At 45.1% G+C, this 25,796-nt stretch overlaps 2 protein-coding genes across 2 annotated transcripts in view; one reads left to right on the top strand and one right to left on the bottom strand.

Annotated features, from left to right (window-relative positions):
- The first annotated feature begins 1,062 nt into the window (after positions 1-1,062).
- LOC137083455 (zinc finger protein 236-like) lies at positions 1,063-13,142 on the top strand. The gene is made up of 7 exons (XM_067449408.1): positions 1,063-1,256; positions 4,551-4,652; positions 5,010-5,200; positions 5,642-5,827; positions 7,467-7,596; positions 10,101-10,298; positions 12,697-13,142. The coding sequence occupies exons 1-7, from the start codon at positions 1,070-1,072 to the stop codon at positions 12,831-12,833; spliced, it is 1,131 nt and encodes a 376-aa protein (XP_067305509.1). The 5' UTR covers positions 1,063-1,069; the 3' UTR covers positions 12,834-13,142.
- A 2,930-nt stretch (positions 13,143-16,072) lies between these two features.
- Positions 16,073-25,796, bottom strand: part of LOC137083462 (myelin basic protein-like) — a 38,861-nt gene continuing 29,137 nt past the window's right edge. The window contains exons 3-5 of the mRNA XM_067449418.1: positions 25,661-25,687; positions 16,447-16,524; positions 16,073-16,281 (exon numbers count right to left, since the gene is read on the bottom strand). Of these exons, the coding sequence (XP_067305519.1) occupies positions 16,246-16,281; positions 16,447-16,524; positions 25,661-25,687 (141 nt within the window). The 3' untranslated portion in view covers positions 16,073-16,245. The remainder of the gene's footprint in view (positions 16,282-16,446; positions 16,525-25,660; positions 25,688-25,796) is intronic.

Genomic DNA, 25,796 nt, shown 5'->3' with positions numbered 1-25,796 from the left:
CCACTCGTTACAACCGAGGTATGCTGCAAAGCATTTGTGAAGCCACAACACACACAACCTTGAGGCGGATGGGCTACAACAGCAGAAGACCCCACCGGGGACCACTCATCTCCACTACAAATAGGAAAAAGAGGCGACAGTTTGCACAAGCTCACCAAAATTGGCCAGTTGAAGACTGGAGAAATGTGGCCTGGTCTGATGAGTCTCGATTTCTGCTGAGACATTCAGATGGTAGAGTCAGAATTTGGCCTAAACAGAATGAGAACATGGATCCATCATGCCTTGTTCCCACTGTGCAGGCTGGTGGTGGTGGTGTAATGGTGTGGGGGATGTTTTCTTGGCACACTTTAGGCCCCTTAGTGCCAATTGGGCATCTTTTAAATGCCACGGCCTACCTGAGCATTGTTTCTGACCATGTCCATCCCTTTATGACCACCATGTCCCCATCCTCTGATGGCTACTTCCAGCAGGATAATGCACCATGTCACAAAGCTCCAATCATTTCAGATTGGTTTCTTGAACATGACAATGAGTTGACTGAACTAAAATGGCCGCCACAGTCATCAGATCTCAGCCCAATAGAGCATCTTTGGGATGTGGTGGAATGGGAGCTTCGTGCCCTGGATGTGCATCCCACAAATCTCCATCAACTGCAAGATGCTCTCCTATCAATATGGGCCGACATTTCTAAAGAATGCTTTCAGCAGCTTGTTGATCAATGCCACGTAGAATTAAGGCAGTTCTGAAGGAGAACTGTAGGTCAAACACAGTATAAGTGTGTTTTCCTAATAATCCTTTAGGGGAGTGTATATACACTGCAAACAATGCTCTTCTTACTCAGTAGTTTTGTCTTGTAAATTGTGTGTGATTAAGATTAATTTTTTCACCCCATTGGCAGATCATTTTGCCTGTTTTAAACAAAAACTTACTTCATTTAGATTTTATTTTTTTTTTAAACAAGAAAAAATATCTTATGTAGTTTTACTTATCTAGTAAATGCATCTTGATTTAAGAATGGTTAGATATTTAAAAAGAAGACAAAAGTACTGAATAAGAAGAGCATACACTGATGTGTGTGTGTGATTGGGATGTGTGTGTCCTGTCAGGTTCTCAGGATCTGTCTCAAGTGTCCGGCGCAGGCAGCGGAGCTCCAGAGATCACACTGACCATCAACAACTCCAGCCTAACTCAGGCGCTAGCACAGAGCAATGCATCCACTGCTGCCACCACATCTGAGATCACACTCACTATAGCAGGTGAACACACACACACACACACACTCACACACACTGCTGCCACCACATCTGAGATCACACTCACTATAGCAGGTGAACACACACACACACACACACACACACACTGCTGCCACCACATCTGAGATCACACTCACTATAGCAGGTGAACACACACACACACACACACACACACACACACACACACACACTGCTGCCACCACATCTGAGATCACACTCACTATAGCAGGTGAACACACACACACACACACACATACACACACACACACACACTGCTGCCCCCACATCTGAGATCACACTCACTATAGCAGGTGAACACACACACACACACACACACACACACACACACACACACACACTGCTGCCCCCACATCTGAGATCACACTCACTATAGCAGGTGAACACACACACACACACACACATACACACACACACACACTGCTGCCCCCACATCTGAGATCACACTCACTATAGCAGGTGAACACACACACACACACACACACACACTGCTGCCACCATATCTGAGATCACACTCACTATAGCAGGTGAACACACACACACACACACACACACACTGCTGCCACCATATCTGAGATCACACTCACTATAGCAGGTGAACACACACACACACACACACACACACACACACACACACTCACACACACACACTGCTGCCACCACATCTGAGATCACACTCACTATAGCAGGTGAACACACACACACACACACACACACACACACACACACACTGCTGCCACCACATCTGAGATCACACTCACTATAGCAGGTGAACACACACACACACACACACACACACACACACACACACACACACACTCACACACACACACACTGCTGCCACCACATCTGAGATCACACTCACTATAGCAGGTAAACACACACACACACACACACACACACTGCTGCCACCACATCTGAGATCACACTCACTATAGCAGGTGAACACACACACACACACACACACACACACTCACACACACACACTGCTGCCACCACATCTGAGATCACACTCACTATAGCAGGTGAACACATGAACACACACACACACACACACAGACACACACTGCTGCCACCACATCTGAGATCACACTCACTATAGCAGGTGAACACACACACACACACACACACACACACACTGCTGCCACCACATCTGAGATCACACTCACTATAGCAGGTGAACACATGAACACACACACACACTGCTGCCACCACATCTGAGATCACACTCACTATAGCAGGTGAACACACACACACACACACACACACACACACTGCTGCCACCACATCTGAGATCACACTCACTATAGCAGGTGAACACACACACACACACACACTGCTGCCACCACATCTGTGATCACACTCACTATAGCAGGGGAACACACACGCACATACACACACACACTGCTGCCACCACATCTGAGATCAAACTCACTATAGCAGGTGAACACACACACACACACACACACACACACTGCTGCCACCACATCTGAGATCACACTCACTATAGCAGGTGAACACACACACACACACACACACACACACTGCTGCCACCACATCTGAGATCACACTCACTATAGCAGGTGAACACACACACACACACACACTGCTGCCACCACATCTGTGATCACACTCACTATAGCAGGGGAACACACACGCACATACACACACACACTGCTGCCACCACATCTGAGATCAAACTCACTATAGCAGGTGAACACACACACACACACACACACACACACACACACACACACACACACACTGCTGCCACCACATCTGAGATCACACTCACTATAGCAGGTGAACACACACACACACACACACACACACACACACTCACACACACACACTGCTGCCACCACATCTGAGATCACACTCACTATAGCAGGTGAACACACACACACACACACACACACACACTGCTGCCGCCACATCTGAGATCACACTCACTATAGCAGGTGAACACACACACACACACACACACACACACACACTGCTGCCACCACATCTGAGATCACACTCACTATAGCAGGTGAACACATGAACACACACACACACACACACACACACACACACACACACTGCTGCCACCACATCTGAGATCACACTCACTATAGCAGGTGAACACACACACACACACACACTGCTGCCACCACATCTGTGATCACACTCACTATAGCAGGGGAACACACACGCACATACACACACACACTGCTGCCACCACATCTGAGATCAAACTCACTATAGCAGGTGAACACACACACACACACACACACACACACACACACACACACACTGCTGCCACCACATCTGAGATCACACTCACTATAGCAGGTGAACACACACACACACACACACACACACACACACTCACACACACACACTGCTGCCACCACATCTGTGATCACACTCACTATAGCAGGGGAACACACACACACACACACACACTGCTGCCACCACATCTGAGATCACACTCACTATAGCAGGTGAACACACACACACACACACACACACACACACACACTCACACACACACACTGCTGCCACCACATCTGAGATCACACTCACTATAGCAGGTGAACACACACACACACACACACACACACACACACTGCTGCCACCACATCTGAGATCACACTCACTATAGCAGGTGAACACACACACACACACACACACACACACACACACACTCACACACACACACTGCTGCCACCACATCTGAGATCACACTCACTATAGCAGGTGAACACACACACACACACACACACACACACACACTCACACACACACACTGCTGCCACCACATCTGTGATCACACTCACTATAGCAGGGGAACACACACGCACATACACACACACACTGCTGCCACCACATCTGAGATCAAACTCACTATAGCAGGTGAACACACACACACACACACACACACACACACACACACACTGCTGCCACCACATCTGAGATCACACTCACTATAGCAGATGAACACACACACACACACACACACTGCTGCCTCCAGCGAAATCCAGAGATCTCAGCACAAGATCTGACACTTGGTTTACACGTATCAGAAGTTTGTCTTGTGTTTAGAATAGCTGTGCCAAAGCAACCACTGACCCCCCTGTGTGTGTGTGTGTGTGTGTGTGTGTGTGTGTGTGTGTGTGTGTGTGTGTGTGTGTGTGTGTGTGTGTGTGTGTGTGTGTGTGTGTGTGTGTGTGTGTGTGTGTGTGTGTGTGTGTGTGTGTGTGTGTGTGTGTGTGTGTGTGTGTGTGTGTAAAGGTCAGGATCTGTTGCCCCATCACTGTCCAGCCTCGGCTCCAAACATCAGACTGAGCAGTGAGCAGCTTCTTCCTCAGACTCCTCCTCCCTCAGCCATGACCGGTGAGAGCCAGATAGCTTCAACCTCTCAGCACAGTCGAGTCTGACCCGTTGTGCAACAGAAAAGATGGTGGATGATGGATCCAAAAACTCACTTCATTTAGATTTTATTTTCAACAAAACAAGAAAAAATATCTAGTGTCGTCTGACTTATCTAGTAAATGCATCTTGATTTAAGAATTGTTTAGACTAGAATGTAAGAAGAGCATTTTTTGCAGTATAGCAGGCGAGTCTGACCCGTCGTGTGACAGAAACCTTGCGATAGGTGTGTGTGACATTAAACCATGTGATAAGTCTAGTATAGAGTGTGTTTTGAGTTAGGGTGTCCATAATGTGTCTCTGACGGCTTCTTCCCATCAGTCAGTGCTCTGGCTCCCAGCACGTCCCTGTCCCACTCGGCTCAGGGCCTGGTGATGTCATCAGGGGGCGTGGCCCATTCGGCTCAGGGCCTGGTGATGTCATCAGGGGGTGTGGCCAGCGACGGTAGTGTGACCCTGACCCTGTCCGACACACAGATCCTGGATACAGTCTCGCTCAACCTCAACACACAGGTCAAGCAATGCTTTCAGCACACACACACACACACACACACACACACACACACACACAATCACTTATAGCACTTTTTACTGGTTTTGGACCAGCTGGAGTTTGTTTATTAAGCGAGCAGGGCAACCACCCAGTAGAGCATTACAATAATCTAGCCTTGAGCTCATGAACGCATGTACTAACTGTTCAGCATTTTGCATTGAAAGCATGTGCCGTAATTTAGATATATTTTTAAGATGATAGAATGCAGTTTTACAGATGCTAGAAACGTGGCTTTCAAATGAAAGATTGGTATCAAAGAGCACACCCAGGTTCCTCACTGACGACGAGTGTGTGTGTGTGTATGGGCTTGACAAATCAGTCATCGAGTGTTTGACAGTATTCTATGTTACTAGAGCAGGTTTTCCTGCCTGAATGCTTGAATGTTTGTTGTGTGCACACAGATGATGGATCAGCAGAGCGAGGAGAAGGAAGCGGAGCCGAAGCAGAAGCATCAGTGCTACTACTGCAGTCAGATGCTGCTGACGGCCAATGCTCTGAGAAGACACTGCAGGCAGGAGCATGGGAAGGAGCGCTGCCACGTCTGTCGCATCTGCGGGAAAGCCTTCAAACGAGCCACACACCTCAAGGTACCGCCACACACACACTCACACAGACAACACTAACATCTAACACTTAAAATGAGGTATTCACTCAGCTATAACAGCTTCCACTCTTCTGGGAAGGCTTTCCACAATTAACTTGGATGGTTGTTGTGGATTCATCCAGTAGAGCATTGACAGTCGTCATGAGGGTCAAAATTAGCCGTGTAGACCAAAAGCACAATTTGTCCCAGACTGTAAACATGTGTTTTTCTGCTGTAAAGTTGGGCATTTTAACATGAGCTCAATGAGGTTCTGCTCCTTCTGGAGCCGCTCTAGTGGCCAGTGGAGGAACTGCAGGTTACATTACTACAGTATCGGCTTCTGGAGCCGCTCTAGTGGCCAGTGGAGGAACTGCAGTTTAACTCACTTCAGTATCGGCTTCAGGAGAGATCGCGGGAGGAGCCGCTTCATCACATCATGATTTTCAAGTCATGTTATTCTTCTTTTGCCTGGGGCCCGTTCCTCATACGTGGCTAACTCCGTCAGCTGGATTTGACTGTTGGTGATTTGTCTCGATCTGGGATTGTTTGGTTCTTCAAAGCTCATCCTGGACTTGCTGTCATAGCAACAGATCCGTCAGCTTAAACCTGCTCATGTAAACAGGATTAGATCGCATCTTGAGGTGATGTTTATAATCTGTCCCAGACACTGCTACTTTATTACAAGAGTTCATTACTGAATCAGGGGCAATAATACTTTAAAATAATAATAAATATAAAAGTTTATTTGAAAATAATATTTTAATGTTGTGTAAAATTAGCGTATAATACTATAGACACAGCCACTTGATGGACAGATTTATTTGTGAATTGTGATGGAATAATTACTTTATAGTTGTTTTGGAGGTTTACACACATTGTGCAGTTCATCTTCGTCATGAGTTAATGTGAGCGATGTCGGATATTATGGGATGCAGCGCAAGAGACGCAGATCACTTGATCTTGACCGTTAAGAAACTTTCAATCAAAAAAGTTTAAAAGAATTACTATCACATAACAACTCTGCTTCAAATTTAATAAAAAATGAAATTACAACATTTAAATAAAAATGTAATGTACAAATATTCTAAAATCGTGAATATAAATCATTGGCAATCATGTTCGTCAAAACAGTGCACATTAATTTATCTAACTCTTATGTTGGTTTGGTCGTTTCCTTATAAAGGTCCAGAAATTCGTGTTTTTTGCCAGGTGTCTTTTTTAAATATATGATGTCATTCCGTTGTCTTGACGGCAGCCAATCGCTGCTGATCGTGGTTTCGAGTATCGATCATCTGCCCTCTTCAGGGAACACAAGAGTAATCTCAGATAGCTTAATCCAGATATTATAATCCAATCCACAAATTAATATGAAGAACCAAATTAGCCAGAGATCAGTTATCACGATTAAAAGATCTGGGATCTGTCAAATCATCTCGGATGTGTTAAGAGAGGTACGAAGAACGGGCCCCAGATGGCAGCATCTCCTCAATACATGACACAGAAAATGCTGAAGGCTCTTATTCTACGTTCCTCTAGTTAATGTCATATTTCATATATTAGTACAGTGCAGTGGTGTTTCCCATTGGTCTTTACAAACAAAATCCTCTAGGACTATAATAAAGTGTGTTAAATGTCTCTTTCAGGAGCACGAGTACGTCCATAAGAAGGGGCCCAAAGTCAGCGCTCAGAAACCAAAAGTCTTCAAATGTGGCAGCTGTGACAAAGCCTTCGCCAAACCCAGCCAGTTAGAGAGACACAACCGCACACACACAGGTAAAGCCCCGCTCTTCACCTGCAGCGCCGCACGGCGAAAAATGCTCGTCTTGTTTAGTATTTTTGTCTTGTTTCCAGTCCAAATATCTAAAAATAAGATTTAAATCAAGATGCATTTACTAGATAAGTAAAACGACATGAGATTAAAAAATAAAATCTAAATGAAGAGAGTTTTTGCTTAAAACAGGCAAAATGATCTGCCAATGGGGTGAGAGAAATAATCTTATTTCTGATTGGGACGGAAACAAGAAACAAGATTTCAATCTTTTATTTTATTTTCAACACAACAAGAACAAATATCTCATGTGGTTTTACTGATCTAGTAAATGCATCTTGATTTAAGAATTGTTAGATATTTAGACTGGAAACAAGACAACATGACTGAGGAAGAAGAGCATTGTGTGCAGTGTATACATCAGGGCTGTCAATCAATTCAGAATTATCATCAAGTGACAGTGCGGATTCATTTTAAAGGAACTGTGTGTAAGAAATGAATTTCAGTGAATCATAAAATGGCGCTGATATGTCTCTAGACATTAATAAATCATGTTCATCTCTAACTCTTCTATCACTGCCAGCAGTAGTCCGGCAGGATATTGTCATTATAAAGTTGTTGTTGCCCTCAGCTGATGTTGATGATGTCATGTTGTGTTTTGGCCTGAAGCTCCGCCCTCCACCGGTCGACCAATCAGGAGTCAGTAGTGTTTGGGGTTGCCAGATCTGCTCTAGTTACCACAGCTGCAGATCTACAAACGCTGCTGATCGTGGAGCCAATCTGGCAACCTCGAGTCAGGGGGAGGGGGAGACACCGCTCTACAGGCATTAGAAACTGACTGCAGTACCAGTTTTGGCCACAATCTTACACACACTTCCTTTAAAAGACAACTCTGGTGAAAAATGACCCTAGGGGTAATGAACAGATGTTTAGCGAGTAGATCGTTCTCTGGGATGCGTTTTCATGAAGATCGAATGTAAAGAGTTTTATCTCTAAACACAGATTAGCTTATAACGCTTGTCTATGGGGCTCAGGATCAGTGAAATTAAACCGCTAGTTAATACCACTAACAAGACTCAAAATAGCCTCACACTAACACGGCAGCATAATGAGGGTCTCTCCATTCAGACCGAAGCATTGAGAACTTTATAAACACAGTGCATTACGCATTTACAGACGGCAGCCATCTTGTAGAACAGTCTCGACGAGTCGAGCCACGAACGCTGCTGTGTTAGTGTGAGGCTATTTTGAGTCTTGTTAGTGGTATTAACTAGCGGTTTAATGTCACTGACCCTGAGCCCCATAGACAAGCGTTATAAGCTAATCTGTGTTTAGAGATAAAACTCTTTACATTTGATTTTCATGAAAACGCATCCCAGAGAACGATCTACTCGCTGACCATCTGTTAAAGCAGCACTAGGTAACTTTTCAACCTTCATAATATATTTTCAAGACTTACAATAGGTTGAATGACACGTCTGCCATAGCCTGATGGGGTCTGTATCGTTTTTAATCGTACTTTTAAACTTCGGGTTTCGGGTAGTAACCCGAGAACAAAAAGAACTACAAAATTCGACTGCTTTACGGCACATACGTCACTTCCACCAACACACACACTTCCTTACATTCGGACGTGCGAGCCCAACTTTGTTCGTCGGATAATATAGTCATGTCGAAGCAGCAGAGACAAATAAGAAAGAAAAGGTTTTGTTGGAGGAAAGCAGTAAGAGGAAACGAGAGAGTGCTGTGATTAAAGGCAGGACTAGGTTTAACATGTGACCAGCGTTTGCTCGTCGGCGTGAGCTGAAGGAGGCGTGCCCGACCGATGCTGTCCTGCTCGTTACGGTGATTACCGACCACTCAAACACTGAACTGAAGGATCATATAGATTCTGGAAAACGCTAACCAATAGACTACTATAATGACGCTGGCTTGTAAACGTGAGCATCGTGATCATTTGGCGTTTGAAAAAAATAAAACCCATGAAATGATATTCATATGACCTGCTGGAGCATCAGCCACTGACTGTACCTGATGAAGACGTTTCCCACGCGCCGCCAGAAGAACACCTGCATGTGAACTCCTCCTGCAGTGTTCAGGGGAACTGTTAGTGCTGCACCGACCCGCGGGACACTTTTATGAAGTTATTTGGCCCGACCCGCACCACTGGATATATTTTTACAGCCCGCCGCGCACCCGCGACCATTAAATAGACATACGGGGTCCGCGGGTTATGAGACGACCCGCGCATCACTAGCTCAGGGCTATCAGGGCTGTCATGTCAGCAAATGCACGAGTGATGGCATCCCCTGATGTAGGACGACAGCTTATGACAGTAGTTGAGGACATTATTTTTTCCCAACTGTAGGGGGACCCCGAGAGCAAAAGTGACCCAGTGCTGCTTTAATTACCCTTAGGCTCATTTCTCGCCGGAGTTGTCCTTTAAATTGATGGTGTGTATGATGTTCAGTGCGGTCAGGTGTGTGTGTTCATGTTTGGTTGATTTCAGGTGAGCGGCCCTTCCAGTGTCCGCTGTGTGATAAAGCCTTTAACCAGAAGAGTGCGCTGCAGGTGCACAGGGTCAAGCACACAGGAGAGAAGCCCTACAGGTGTGAGCTCTGCACCATCAGCTTCACTCAGAAGAGCAACATGAAGCTGCACATGAAGAGATCGCACGGCTACCTGCCGGCCTGCAGCAAACTCACCAGTACGTCCTACCTTCACCAGCATAGACCTTCTTAAAGCGATAGTTACGCCACAAATGAGCCTGTGATGTTTATCTGCAGGGCATCATGGGTGTGTGTGTTTCTTCAGGAGAACACAAATGAAGATTTTTAACTCAATTGTTGCATATCATATATATATATATATATATATATATATATATATATATATAGTATATACAGTACCGGCCAAAAGGTTTTTTTTAAATATTGTGATATATCATTACAATTTAAAATCATTGTTTTTCAGTGTATTCTCCTTTAAATGCTGATGTATCTGTGTGCTCAGAGCTGAATGTTCAGGATGGTTCCTCCAGTCTTCAGTGATCATGATCCTTCAGAAATCATTCTCAGATGAGGATTCATTACGAGTGTTGGACACAGTTCAGTTTCAGTAATAATATATTACAATATTTTTTTTTTTTAATCTGTATTTTTGATCAAATAAATGCAGGCTTGATGAGCAGAAGAAACTTCTTTCAAAAACATTACAAATAGTAATGTGTCCAAACTTCTGGCCTGTACTGTATGTATATATATATATTAGGGCTGTCAAACGTTTAAAATATTTAATCGCGATTAATCGTATGATTGTCATGAGTTAACTCGCGATTAATCACAATTTAATTGCAGATTTGTATATGTTGTAAATGTATCTTATATTAAGTTTGAATTAAGTTTTTAATACTCTAATCAACATGGGTATGGACAAATATGCATGCTTTATGCAAATGTACATTTATTATTAGTGAAATCATACTTATTCAAGAATAATCAATAATACAACATGAAGACTAGATATGTATCAAAGGTTACAGATGTTTATCAAAGAACTTGTTCATGTCTCCTAAGCCTAAACTTAAATTCAGAATAAGCAGGGATTTCTCTCATTTTAAGAATATAAATAAAGGGAGTATTACTGGCAGTTTAGTTCAGAGCAGGGCACAGTTCGTATGAAAAACTGGTAATGTGAAAGCTGTCATGTGGACCTGGCTGTGAGCGCACCAGTACCACACCATACTGGAGGAGGTCCATATTCCACCAGTACCACACCATACTGGAGGAGGTCCATATTCCACCAGTACCACACCATACTGGAGGAGGTCCATATTCCACCAGTACCACACCATACTGGAGGAGGTCCATATTCCACCAGTACCACACCATACTGGAGGAGGTCCATATTCCACCAGTACCACACCATACTGGAGGAGGTCCATATTCCACCAGTACCACACCATACTGGAGGAGGTCCATATTCCACCAGTACCACACCATACTGGAGGAGGTCCATATTCCACCAGTACCACACCATACTGGAGGAGGTCCATATTCCACCAGTACCACACCATACTGGAGGAGGTCCATATTCCACCACGAGCAGGAATATAGCGTGGCCCCTTTAAGAGACGCGCGCTCTCCATTGAACTGCCGGTATGTTGTGTGTGTGTGTGCGCCGAACTGTGCCGCAATTCACGTAAACAGTGCAAGATACGGGAGCGCTCCTGTTCAGAAGAGTAGCCTGTGCATTCGCTTTAGCCGATTGTAATGCATTTAGTTCAGTATAACACACGTCCTGTAAGCGGTGATGTGTCAGTGATTGACCTCAGACATGAGCGAGAGTGAGCTTCAGTGTGTTCACGCATCGCGCTCCGACTGCAGAGAATGTGCTCAGTGTAAGCAGACTCTTCTTCCGACCTGGTGTCTAATATGGTTCAACAGAAAATATGGAAGCTTAGGCAATAACTGCACTTTTGGTTTAGAATATTAATGTTAACCATTTTCTTTCCCTTGTAATGTTTGCTGCTGCATCCTTTACGTCTACGGCTTATTCTGATCTCTCCAACTATGGATCAAACAGGAAATGCGCGCTACGTTAACGCGCGTTTATAAATTTAGTGCTGTTACAATGAATTTGCGTTAACATCTTATTAATGTAATTAGTTGGGGTTTCTTAATATTTTTTTTGGATCACTTTTACTCAGGACATGCTATCTGGCAACATAGGGTTCCATTCATTATGCTAAGCTAAGCTAGCGGCGACCCTGCCAAACTAAAACAACGCACTGAGACTAAAATGCATTTGCCCACATATCTAAATGTAGGAAAGAAGTTTAATAAGCCCTATCTCTAAAACCGCTGGAGTGTTCCTCTAAGCAAAAACAAATTTTGATTTGATTTTCAACAAAACAAACAAAAATATCTCATGTGGTTTTACTGATCTAGTAAATGCATCTTGATCTAAGAATTGTTAGATATTTAGACTGGAAACAAGACACAATGACTGAGGAAGAAGAGCACTGTGTGCAGTGCGGTCAGTGATGAGCCGTATATATAATATATAATATATAATAGTAATAAGCCTGTTTGGTTCCCTGACAGCGAAGCCGCAGGAAGTGGAGGTGGTGTTGGAGCACGACTCCGAGTCGGACTCTCAGCCCGCCGAGCCACAGGAGCTGGAGGTCGGAGGTCAGGGGTCATCGGAGGGCTGGCAGTGCCCCATCCCGACCTTCCCATGAGCACCTGCTCCACTGGACACTCACATCATGGAGATGAGCATCCCTCTGGACACTTCATGCTGCGGCCGAGACTCACACTCACTGAAGTGGATGCACGTTTCATTTTTTACCGTTTTTTTAATCTTTATTTTACGTTAGAGCCATATTTGTCGCTTCTAAAGTGCAGATTGTAATTGTGTGTTTGAAGGATCCGCGACCCCTGATGCATGAGCTCCGTCAGTTAATGGGAGAAATACCATTTTGGCAAACGTTTTTGTAATGTGCAAAAATATTTAAGAATAAATTTAGAATTTTTTTTTTCTATTTGTTTATCTGCAACTGTGTACTATGCTTTAAATCTGTTTATAGTAGTTTAAAGAAACTATAATGAACCATATTTACTATCCGCCTACATTGCCCCTGAACCCCCCCCCCCCCCCACACACACACACACACACACACCCTGTCCCTGAACCCACACACACACATTTGTTTTTGTGACATATGGGGACTCTCCATAGGCGTAATGGTTTTTATACTGTACAAACCATATTTACTATCCCCTTACACTGCCCCTAAACCTACCCATCACACACACACACACACACACACACACACTGCCCCTAAACCTACACATCACACACACACACACTGCCCCTAAACCTACCCATCACACACACACACACACACACTGCCCCTAAACCTACCCATCACACACACACACACACACACACACACTGCCCCTAAACCTACCCATCACACACACACACACACACACACACACACACACTGCCCCTAAACCTACCCATCACACACACACACACTGCCCCTAAACCTACCCATCACACACACACACACACACACACTGCCCCTAAACCTACCCATCACACACACACACACACACACTGCCCCTAAACCTACCCAACACACACACTGCCCCTAAACCTACCCAACACACACACACACACACTGCCCCTAAACCTACCCAACACACACACACACACACACACACACACACACACACACACTGCCCCTAAACCTAGCCAACACACACACACACACTGCCCCTAAAGCATCCCAACACACACACTGCCCCTAAACCTACCCATCACACACACACACACACACACACACACACACACACACAACACTGCCCCTAAACCTACCCAACACACACACTGCCCCTACACCTACCCAACACACACACTGCCCCTAAACCTACCCAACACACACACACACACACTGCCCCTAAACCAACCCAACACACACACACACACACAGCCCCTAAACCAACCCAACACACACACACACACACAAACAGCAAATATATTAAAATCCACAGTATATGATCCAAATGCATGAGAATATCCAGTGTTGAGGGAGTGAAGATCGCTGTCACTCGTGTGTGTGTTTAAAGCCAGATCATCTGGCACACAAACCAGCCACTGACCAACAACTAATACCATAGACTGTGCAATATACACCGATCAGGCATAACATTATGACCGGTGAAGTGAATAACACTGATGATCTCTTCATCACGGCTCCTGTTAGTGGGTGGGATATATTAGGCAGCAAGTGAACATTTGGTCCTCAGAGTTGATGTGTGTGAAGCAGGAGAAATGGGCAAGCGTAAGGATTTGAGCGAGTTTGGCCAGATTGTGACGGCTAGACGACTGGGTGAGAGCATCTCCAAAACTGCAGCTCTTGTGGGCTGTTCCCGGTCTGCAGTGGTCAGTATCTATCAAAAGTGCTCCAAGGAAGGACCAGTGGAGAACCGGCCACAGGGTCATGGGCGGCCAAGGCTCATTGATGACCGTGGGGAGCGAAGGTGAGTGAGAAACCTGGGGAACACGGCCCCAGGATGCACTATGGGAAGAAGGCGAGCCGGTGGAGGCAGTGTCCAATCGAGCATCTGTGGGATGAGCCGAACAAACAAGTCCGATCCATGGAGGCCACACCTCGCAACTTACAGGACTTGAAGGATCTGCTGCTAACATCTTGGTGCCAGATCCCACAGCACACATTTAGGGGTCGAGTGGAGTCCATCAGACGGGTTGGACCAACACAATATTAGGTCATAATGTTATGCCTGATTGATGTATCTAACACTATTTTCACATGCGTTGGCATTTGTATTTTCTTGTGAAGGCTTCTTCATAATCTGACGTGTCTCAGAGGGAGAAATACAGTTTCATTCAGAGATCCTAAATATGTGTGTATGATCTGAACTGCTTTGGATCATCTTCATCATTTCTGCAGTTATTGAGTAATCCTGCGACTGAATGCGACCAACACCCTTCAGAAATAAACCAAATCGGATGAGCAGTTTAAAAAAAACATAAACCAGTTTTGACATGACTTGATTTTAATTAATAGCAAATTAATATAAAATGACAGACATTGTAGTTTGAGATTCATAATGGTGTTCCACGAGACTAAACTGGAAACAATCGAATGGAAAAGGGATTTATATTGAACTAAAACAACAAACCCAGAGAGCAGACTTTGCTAAAATATACGAAATAGGCAAATAAATGAAGCACAAACACGTTCTGCACGTTCTGTCACCATTAATAAAACACACACAGAAGACATCAGATATCCCTTAGTTTACATCAGACCCGTTTGTTTTGGTACAGCACTGCAAAAAAAAGGTCTTGTTTCTAGTCCAAACATCTAAAAACTCTTAAAACAAGAAACATTTACTAGACAAGCAAAAGTAATTGTCTTGTTTTGGGGAAAATAACTCAAAATGAAGAGAGTTTTTGCTTAAAATAAGATAAATAATCTGCCAATGGGGTGAGAAAAATAATCTTAATTCAAACAGAAAACAAGATTATTTATCTCACCCCATTGGCAGATTATTTATCTTATTTTAAGCAGAAACTCTCTTCATTTTGAGTTATTTTTTTCCAAAATAAGACAATTACGTTTACTTGTCTAGTAAATGTTTCTTAATGTAAGAATTGTAAGATATTTAGACTAGAAACAAGACAAAAATACTGAGTAAGAAGAGCATTTTTTGCAGTGTAAGAAAATGAGTATATAATGAGCAAAGCACACAGAATCCGTCGTAGAGTTAGAACAGGTGTGTGTTGTGTATCTCAGCACATGCGCAGTGTGTTTAATAGCTCATAGGACACAGAGAGGAGTGTAGAAAACACATCTGATACACACATTTACAGTCGAGGTAAGTGACTCTACAGAGACGAGACAAAAGCTTTTCAACAGGACACACACGGCACTGATCCGTTAGAGTCGTTCACCGCTCAACCATTACACGACTACATCAAAACACGGCCGGCAGGAGTAATTCAGATCATAACATATCAATGCAAAAGCCTCTTCAAGTCATTGTTACTGTATTAGAAAAATAAAAAGTCTTCATTTGTCCTCTTTTCCTCTGTGTTTGCCCGGGAAGAGATGAGCTTCAGCGCTTGGCAGGCGCAGCAGACTGGCTTCCTCCCTGGAAGAGACATCACATCAGAGCCGAACTTTTGGACTCTCACGGCGATTCCTACATATTTTACGAGTTGCCAAAATGACCTACCTCTAACCCCGGCGCTAAACCTACTGGGGTTTAGACTAATCGTGGGATAGCATTGGCATTACTGAGGAAGAGTATGCTCACCCGTTTGAAGATGCGGGTTAAAGTGCCTTGACTCTCTCCGCGTCCCTTCTGGCCTTTGCTCTGTGATTTCTGCTCTCTCTGTTAATAAAGGGGCAGGAACATCATGATATACATTTATGATATAAACTCACAATTCTGGGATATAAACTCACAATTAAGTGATATAAAGTTCTAGTGGCAGAAACGAAGGGTAACTTATGTTCTGTGAATGAAGTCAACACGCCCCAGTATGGGTCAGCTGTGTACCAGATAAAGTCATGAGGGGAAATCTAGCGGGGCAATAACCGAATCATTGAATCGATTCGCTGACTCATAACCGTTTGAATCTTTATTTGAGGATTGAACACAAACGCGGAAGAGAAGCCAATGCTGAATAAAGTCGTAGTTTTTGTTATTTTTGGACCCAAATGTATTTTGGATGCTTCAAGAGACTCTAATTAACCCACTGATGTCTCATATGGACTACTGTGATGATGTTTTTATTCCCTTTCTGGACATGGACAGTATAGTGTGCATACACTTGCATACGCTCTCGGACTAAATATAAAATATCTTAAACTGTGTGTGAAGATGAGCGGAGGTCTTACGGGTGTGGAGCGACATAAGGGAGACGAGTTAATGACAGAAGTTTAATTTCTGACTGAACTAACCCTAATATAAAGGATTTTATCCCTGTTCTGCTGTTTGTAGAATAGTAGATGAAACTGTCTTTGCAAAATCCAGACGATAGAACTAGGCAAATGTCAAATAGGATGACCAACCTGCTGCTACACACACTTCTTCCAAATAATGCCCAAGAGGCCCCCATTCCTCCGGTAAGGGTTCTAGTACCAATGGACTGGAGACGTGAGAACGAGGTTCTTTTGGCAGGAATGATGGGTTCGGAAGGAGTGAAACAGATGAGTCTTCTTCCCCCAATCTCAAGCATGCCAGGTATACTGACAAGGCATGCAATCTGCTTACCCTCCTTACTGAAGACAAGAGAAAGGCTGTCTTCAACGTAAGAAGTTCTAACTCCAGTTTGTCTAACGGCTCAAAGGGATGTCCTGTCAGAGCTTTCAGGACAAAGCCCATGAGGGAACTAACCGAGCCTGAGATGGGCTTAATCTACGAGCTCCTTTCAGAAAACATTTCACAAGAGGATGGACACTAAATGTGTTGCCTCCGTAGTCCGTTTGGTTAACTGATGTAGCCGCTATTAGGGGTGTGACGATTCGTTTTAACAACCAATCACGTATCACGATTTGAGGTTGTCGATTCGACTCAAGGACGATATTGGTTCATTTAGAACGATACGATCCGAAACGATTCAGTGACTTGAAATCGATTCGGTAACTTTTAATCAGTGTGACTGAAATAAATACGTGCAGGTGAAGTTTCCTCGATTCCTGTTGCTTCTTTTAAGGGAATCAGATATCAATTAATTATGGATATAAACAAACAAGTAAACAATTAATGGCACATGTGTTCACATTTTATTTGAATAAAGTGCAACCAACAGTTTAGGCTGAATTAACAGGAAGTTAACCTCTTCTGCTGTCATTCTCAATAAAAGTACAGTAAGTGACCCCAGCACACTACTACTGCTACTTCTGCTTGTTTATCAACATTAAAATATTACAATATTAATATCACAAATAAAGTGCGACTAACATCTCTTCAGGTTGACTGAGCAGCGGCTGAACCTGCTGCTACTACAAACAGCGAGAGACTTCTTTAGAACATCTCCATCTTTACTAAAGCCAAAGTGTTTTCTCACACTGGACCGCAATGCTGGCCTGATCATTTCCCGCTCGTTGGCTTCTCCTCTGTCATCCGCCATCTTAGGTTTAGTTTTCTCTGCGCGGCTGCTGGCGCGTGCGGCTGACGTCACATATAGGCAGACTGAGTAACGTTTAACGCCTTTATCATTAAAAGTGCTGAGAGAAAACATCCAGATAAAGTCTGACGTGCTTAAATCAAATGCGTTATTTCCTATTATCGATACAATCGATCGATTACCTTTTAAAACGATATTAGATCGATATATGTCGTCCGGAAGGCCAACTGGCCGAGCACAGATCGATGTAGTTGGATCATAGGAATATAAATCGATACATCGATGTGGTAGATGAAGCGTTACACCCCTAATCTGGCATCCATGACTGCTGGGGCCAATCTGGTGCCAGCAGAAGGACTTTGGCCTTCAAGATGCACACAGGATGTGGGCGGAGCTTAGGTGAGGCAGTGACTATAGAGTGCCGAAGTCATAACGTCACTTTGTAGGCCAAACGCGGAATTGAGTTAGCATTTTAGCCCTTCCGGTTCCCTCGCTCTAAAGCCTAAGGGTTTTTGAATGAGTTTTTGCTAAATCGCCTGAAATAAGGTCTGTGGTTAACAAAGCCTCTAAGTATTTTCCCGTTTTGATCAATGACATAAAGCACACTAGTTATAACCTGCTTGTGATTTTTTTAAACTTTATTGTGTCTTAAAAACGGTGGTTGCTAAAAGGGACTACATCCTTTGGCCGGGACTTTAGACGTCATCGTGACAAACAGGAAATCTCACCGGTCCGCGTTTCGGTTACAGGTCACTTTATTCTGTTTAATAATAAATAAATAAAAACTAGCTCGCGTTTCAGCCTCACGTTCTTAGAGATTACCTTTCAGTTAATATACATAACCTTATATATTTATTCCTTTCAAATAGTAGTGTTTCCAAATATTGTTGTACACAGAAATCTGTGATATTAAGGTAAGCGATCATCAGCTCTTTATTTCTGTGGAGAGACGTTAGTGTTTCGTTTTATCCCGAGATGGAACCACAAGTCGTCGAATGAAAGCTGCGCTGATCTCCACGTCCAGATTTATAGAGGTTCTCTCCTCGATATATGAACAGTGGCCGCGCTTACATGACTTTATTAATAAACCGGGTTATTTCCTTGTAGTGACGATAATAATGTCCGTATATCTGACTCGGAGTACTCCTAATGTTAGTCAGTTGTGATGTTAATAAAGCGAGTCAGCGGGAGATTTCCGGCTCATATTATCCCTCATCAGTTCCAGATGCAGCGTTCTGACTGAACCTCTTCTACTTCTGCTGACTGAGATGAGAACACATCTTTATAATCTTCTGGCTCTTAAAGGAGTCTGTGTTTGTGATATATGTCCTTATTTCATGCAGAACGCTCGCTCGCTCTGTCTGGATGCGGTTAAATCTGCTGTAAGTTTGTGTTTTTGTCTCCTATCACACATGCGCTCTTCAATAAGCCGACAGAAAGCAGGTTAATGCGTTTACATGCCGCGCAAAATAAGAGGCAACAAACTCCCAGTGTCGACCGGTTTATGCTTACGCCGTTTATGACCTGACTCCGGTAAAAGAACACGGGTTACGGCGGTTACATGACCATGATCATTGGCGGATTATTGGGCATAATCAGTTTAAGAACGAGCATGTAAACGCGCCCAATGCTTGTCTTGTTTCTAGTCCAAACATCTAAAAATTCTTAAAACAAGAAGTATTTACTAGACAAGTACAAATTATTGTCTTGTTTTGGGAAAAATAACTCAAAATGAAGAGAGTTTTTGCTTAAAATAAGATAAATAATCTGCCAATGGGGTGAGAAAAATAATCTTAATTCAAACAGAAAACAAGATTATTTTTCTCACCCCATTGGCAGATTATTTATCTTATTTTACCGTAAATCCTCTAATATTGGCCTGTATTCCAATAGCTCAGTTTATTATGCAAATAATATTTGTTAAATGAAAGTTGTTTATATTATTTTAACATAATTACAAAATTATTATAACATCTCAAATACTGGAATAAATACAATTTTACAGTCTATTTTGTTTGTTTTGCATGATGTTTGATTGAGAGCTGTGTTAAGGCAATAGGCTGTCTCATGTAGGTGACGCGGCTCGCGCCGGTGACTTCAGGAAGTGTGTTTGCCTCTTCACTGAGCCGGTAATTTGCAGTTGTGTGATAGAGAAACAGCAGCGATGCAAAATTCTATAAAAAGGACTTTAAAAAAATCCCATCCAGAACCCATCCGTCGGCCGCAAGTAACGTTAAGACTTTTCATTTTCCTGCGCGAGGATGAAGACGCGCAGCGGAACATGAGGAGGACGAAGAGGAGCGAGTGATGAGGAGTTTACAGGGAGAGATGAAGAGGAGGAGGACACTGAGGAGGACGAAGAGGAGCGAGTGATGAGGAGTTTACAGGGAGAGATGAAGAGGAGGAGGACACTGAGGAGGACGAAGAGGAGCGAGTGATGAGTTTACAGGGAGAGATGAAGAGGACGAGGACACTGAGGAGGACGAAGAGGAGCGAGTGATGAGGAGTTTACAGGGAGAGATGAAGAGGAGGAGGACACTGAGGAGGACGAAGAGGAGCGAGTGATGAGGAGTTTACAGGGAGAGATGAAGAGGACGAGGACACTGAGGAGGACGAAGAGGAGCGAGTGATGAGGAGTTTACAGGGAGAGATGAAGAGGAGGAGGACACTGAGGAGGACGAAGAGGAGCGAGTGATGAGGAGTTTACAGGGAGAGATGAAGAGGAGGAGGACACTGAGGAGGACGAAGAGGAGCGAGTGATGAGGAGTTCACAGGGAGAGATGAAGAGGAGGAGGACACTGAGGAGGACGAAGAGGAGCGAGTGATGAGGAGTTTACAGGGAGAGATGAAGAGGACGAGGACACTGAGGAGGACGAAGAGGAGCGAGTGATGAGGAGTTTACAGGGAGAGATGAAGAGGACGAGGACACTGAGGAGGACGAAGAGGAGCGAGTGATGAGGAGTTTACAGGGAGAGATGAAGAGGACGAGGACACTGAGGAGGACGAAGAGGAGCGAGTGATGAGGAGTTTACAGGGAGAGATTAAGAGGACGAGGACACTGAGGAGGACGAAGAGGAGCGAGTGATGAGGAGTTTACAGGGAGAGATGAAGAGGACGAGGACACTGAGGAGGACGAAGAGGAGCGAGTGATGAGGAGTTTACAGGGAGAGATGAAGAGGACGAGGACACTGAGGAGGACGAAGAGGAGCGAGTGATGAGGAGTTTACAGGGAGAGATGAAGAGGAGGAGGACACTGAGGAGGACGAAGAGGAGCGAGTGATGAGGAGTTTACAGGGAGAGATGAAGAGGAGGAGGACACTGAGGAGGACGCAGAGGAGCGAGTGATGAGGAGTTTACAGGGAGAGATTAAGAGGACGAGGACACTGAGGAGGACGAAGAGGAGCGAGTGATGAGGAGTTTACAGGGAGAGATGAAGAGGAGGAGGACACTGAGGAGGACGAAGAGGAGCGAGTGATGAGGAGTTCACAGGGAGAGATGAAGAGGAGGAGGACACTGAGGAGGACGAAGAGGAGCGAGTGATGAGGAGTTTACAGGGAGAGATGAAGAGGAGGAGGACACTGAGGAGGACGAAGAGGAGCGAGTGATGAGGAGTTTACAGGGAGAGATGAAGAGGAGGAGGACACTGAGGAGGACGAAGAGGAGCGAGTGATGAGGAGTTTACAGGGAGAGATGAAGAGGAGGAGGACACTGAGGAGGACGAAGAGGAGCGAGTGATGAGGAGTTTACAGGGAGAGATTAAGAGGAGGAGGACACTGAGGAGGACGAAGAGGAGCGAGTGATGAGGAGTTCACAGGGAGAGATGAAGAGGAGGAGGACACTGAGGAGGACGAAGAGGAGCGAGTGATGAGGAGTTTACAGGGAGAGATGAAGAGGACGAGGACACTGAGGAGGACGAAGAGGAGCGAGTGATGAGGAGTTTACAGGGAGAGATTAAGAGGACGAGGACACTGAGGAGGACGAAGAGGAGCGAGTGATGAGGAGTTCACAGGGAGAGATGAAGAGGAGGAGGACACTGAGGAGGACGAAGAGGAGCGAGTGATGAGGAGTTTACAGGGAGAGATGAAGAGGAGGAGGACACTGAGGAGGACGAAGAGGAGCGAGTGATGAGGAGTTCACAGGGAGAGATGAAGAGGAGGAGGACACTGAGGAGGACGAAGAGGAGCGAGTGATGAGGAGTTTACAGGGAGAGATGAAGAAGAGGAGGACACTGAGGAGGACGAAGAGGAGCGAGTGATGAGGAGTTTACAGGGAGAGATGAAGAGGAGGAGGACACTGAGGAGGACGAAGAGGAGCGAGTGATGAGGAGTTTACAGGGAGAGATGAAGAGGAGGAGGACACTGAGGAGGACGAAGAGGAGCGAGTGATGAGGAGTTCACAGGGAGAGATGAAGAGGAGGAGGACACTGAGGAGGACGAAGAGGAGCGAGTGATGAGGAGTTTACAGGGAGAGATGAAGAGGAGGAGGACACTGAGGAGGACGAAGAGGAGCGAGTGATGAGGAGTTTACAGGGAGAGATGAAGAGGAGGAGGACACTGAGGAGGACGAAGAGGAGCGAGTGATGAGGAGTTTACAGGGAGAGATGAAGAGGAGGAGGACACTGAGGAGGACGAAGAGGAGCGAGTGATGAGGAGTTTACAGAGAGAGATGAAGAGGAGGAGGACACTGAGGAGGACGAAGAGGAGCGAGTGATGAGGAGTTTACAGGGAGAGATGAAGAGGAGGAGGACACTGAGGAGGACGAAGAGGAGCGAGTGATGAGGAGTTTACAGGGAGAGATGAAGAGGAGGAGGACACTGAGGAGGACGAAGAGGAGCGAGTGATGAGGAGTTTACAGAGAGAGATGAAGAGGAGGAGGACACTGAGGAGGACGAAGAGGAGCGAGTGATGAGGAGTTTACAGAGAGAGATGAAGAGGAGGAGGACACTGAGGAGGACGAAGAGGAGCGAGTGATGAGGAGTTTACAGGGAGAGATGAAGAGGAGGAGGACACTGAGGAGGACGAAGAGGAGCGAGTGATGAGGAGTTTACAGGGAGAGATGAAGAGGAGGAGGACACTGAGGAGGACGAAGAGGAGCGAGTGATGAGGAGTTTACAGGGAGAGATGAAGAGGAGGAGGACACTGAGGAGGACGAAGAGGAGCGAGTGATGAGGAGTTTACAGGGAGAGATGAAGAAGAGGAGGACACTGAGGAGGACGAAGAGGAGCGAGTGATGAGGAGTTTACAGGGAGAGATGAAGAGGAGGAGGACACTGAGGAGGACGAAGAGGAGCGAGTGATGAGGAGTTTACAGGGAGAGATGAAGAGGAGGAGGACACTGAGGAGGACGAAGAGGAGCGAGTGATGAGGAGTTTACAGGGAGAGATGAAGAGGAGGAGGACACTGAGGAGGACGAAGAGGAGCGAGTGATGAGGAGTTTACAGGGAGAGATGAAGAGGAGGAGGACACTGAGGAGGACGAAGAGGAGCGAGTGATGAGGAGTTTACAGGGAGAGATGAAGAAGAGGAGGACACTGAGGAGGACGAAGAGGAGCGAGTGATGAGGAGTTTACAGGGAGAGATGAAGAGGAGGAGGACACTGAGGAGGACGAAGAGGAGCGAGTGATGAGGAGTTTACAGGGAGAGATGAAGAGGAGGAGGACACTGAGGAGGACGAAGAGGAGCGAGTGATGAGGAGTTTACAGGGAGAGATGAAGAGGAGGAGGACACTGAGGAGGACGAGGATTAAACAGAATTGGAGGATTTTTTTTTTTTTTTACTTCAAACCAAACGAGACAGGAATGGTTAAACTTTGGAGCGGTAAGGTTGCCTTTTGTTATGAATCAATAACCTTATTATCACCGTGTATGGTTAAGTGTTTGCACTTCTGGTAGCCTATGATTGCTACGTATTTATTACCATATTTCTACAGTGGAATTTAGCCTTAATTGTTGTTAATGTTCTGTATGCATACCATAATGTTATGGTAACTGTACGTTTTAATAAATTAACCTAGTATTTAATAGGTTGAAATAGACGCAAAATCTCATTTTTATTAATTCTACTGGTAGTTTGATTTGCTCAAATAGAAATTGAGGTCTGCCTCTAATTCTGGCCTCCTTCCAATAAAGGCCTGGACCGCGATGGGCTCGAGTGAAATAAAGGCCTGGACCGCGATGGGCTCGAGTGAAATAAAGGCCTGGACCGCGATGGGCTCGAGTGAAATAAAGGCCTGGACCGCGATGGGCTCGAGTGAAATAAAGGCCTGGACCGCGATGGGCTCGAGTGAAATAAAGGCCTGGACCGCGATGGGCTCGAGTGAAATAAAGGCCTGGACCGCGATGAGCTCGAGTGAAATAAAGGCCTGGACCGCGATGGGCTCGAGTGAAATAAAGGCCTGGACCGCGATGGGCTCGAGTGAAATAAAGGCCTGGACCGCGATGGGCTCGAGTGAAATAAAGGCCTGGACCGCGATGGGCTCGAGTGAAATAAAGGCCTGGACCGCGATGGGCTCGAGTGAAATAAAGGCCTGGACCGCGATGGGCTCGAGTGAAATAAAGGCCTGGACCGCGATGGGCTCGAGTGAAATAAAGGCCTGGACCGCGATGGGCTCGAGTGAAATAAAGGCCTGGACCGCGATGGGCTCGAGTGAAATAAAGGCCTGGACCGCGATGGGCTCGAGTGAAATAAAGGCCTGGACCGCGATGGGCTCGAGTGAAATAAAGGCCTGGACCGCGATGGGCTCGAGTGAAATAAAGGCCTGGACCGCGATGGGCTCGAGTGAAATAAAGGCCTGGACCGCGATGGGCTCGAGTGAAATAAAGGCCTGGACCGCGATGGGCTCGAGTGAAATAAAGGCCTGGACCGCGATGGGCTCGAGTGAAATAAAGGCCTGGACCGCGATGGGCTCGAGTGAAATAAAGGCCTGGACTGCGATGGGCTCGAGTGAAATAAAGGCCTGGACCGCGATGGGCTCGAGTGAAATAAAGGCCTGGACCGCGATGGGCTCGAGTGAAATAAAGGGCCCGGGCCTATATTAGAGGATTTACGGTAAAAACTCTCTTCATTTTGAGTTATTTTTTCCCAAAACAAGACAATAATTTTTACTTGTCTAGTAAATGTTTCTTAATATAAGAATTTTTAGAAATCTTGACTAGAAACAAGACAAAAATACTGAGTAAGAAGAGCGTTGTTTGCAGTGAGATCCGTGGTTAATTTAATATACCCTCTCCTGACAGCTCATCCTTAGTGTGGCGTGTTGACTGATGAAGTTGAACGGGCTTCCATAGATTACTTATAATGTTATAAGATATTATTAATAATGGCAAAGCGTGACAGTTCAAAATATTAGTCAGTGTAATGTTTACAGAAATGTCTGGTGTGGAAATGACTGAGACTTACCTTAGATTTTGGGGTAGAGGGAGAAACCTGAATAACGGGGGAAAGAAACTCCAATGAGAATCATTGAACATATCTGTATTTATTTGTTCTTTGTTTTGTCAGATGCAAAAGAGGAGAAAAGTAGGAAAGAGATACG

This window comes from Pseudorasbora parva, chromosome 7 (genome assembly GCF_024679245.1).
Source record: "Pseudorasbora parva isolate DD20220531a chromosome 7, ASM2467924v1, whole genome shotgun sequence".
Taxonomy (NCBI): Eukaryota; Metazoa; Chordata; class Actinopteri; order Cypriniformes; family Gobionidae; genus Pseudorasbora; species Pseudorasbora parva.
Note: the sequence above shows the minus strand (reverse complement) of the source record. Positions and strands in the feature narration are given on the sequence as shown.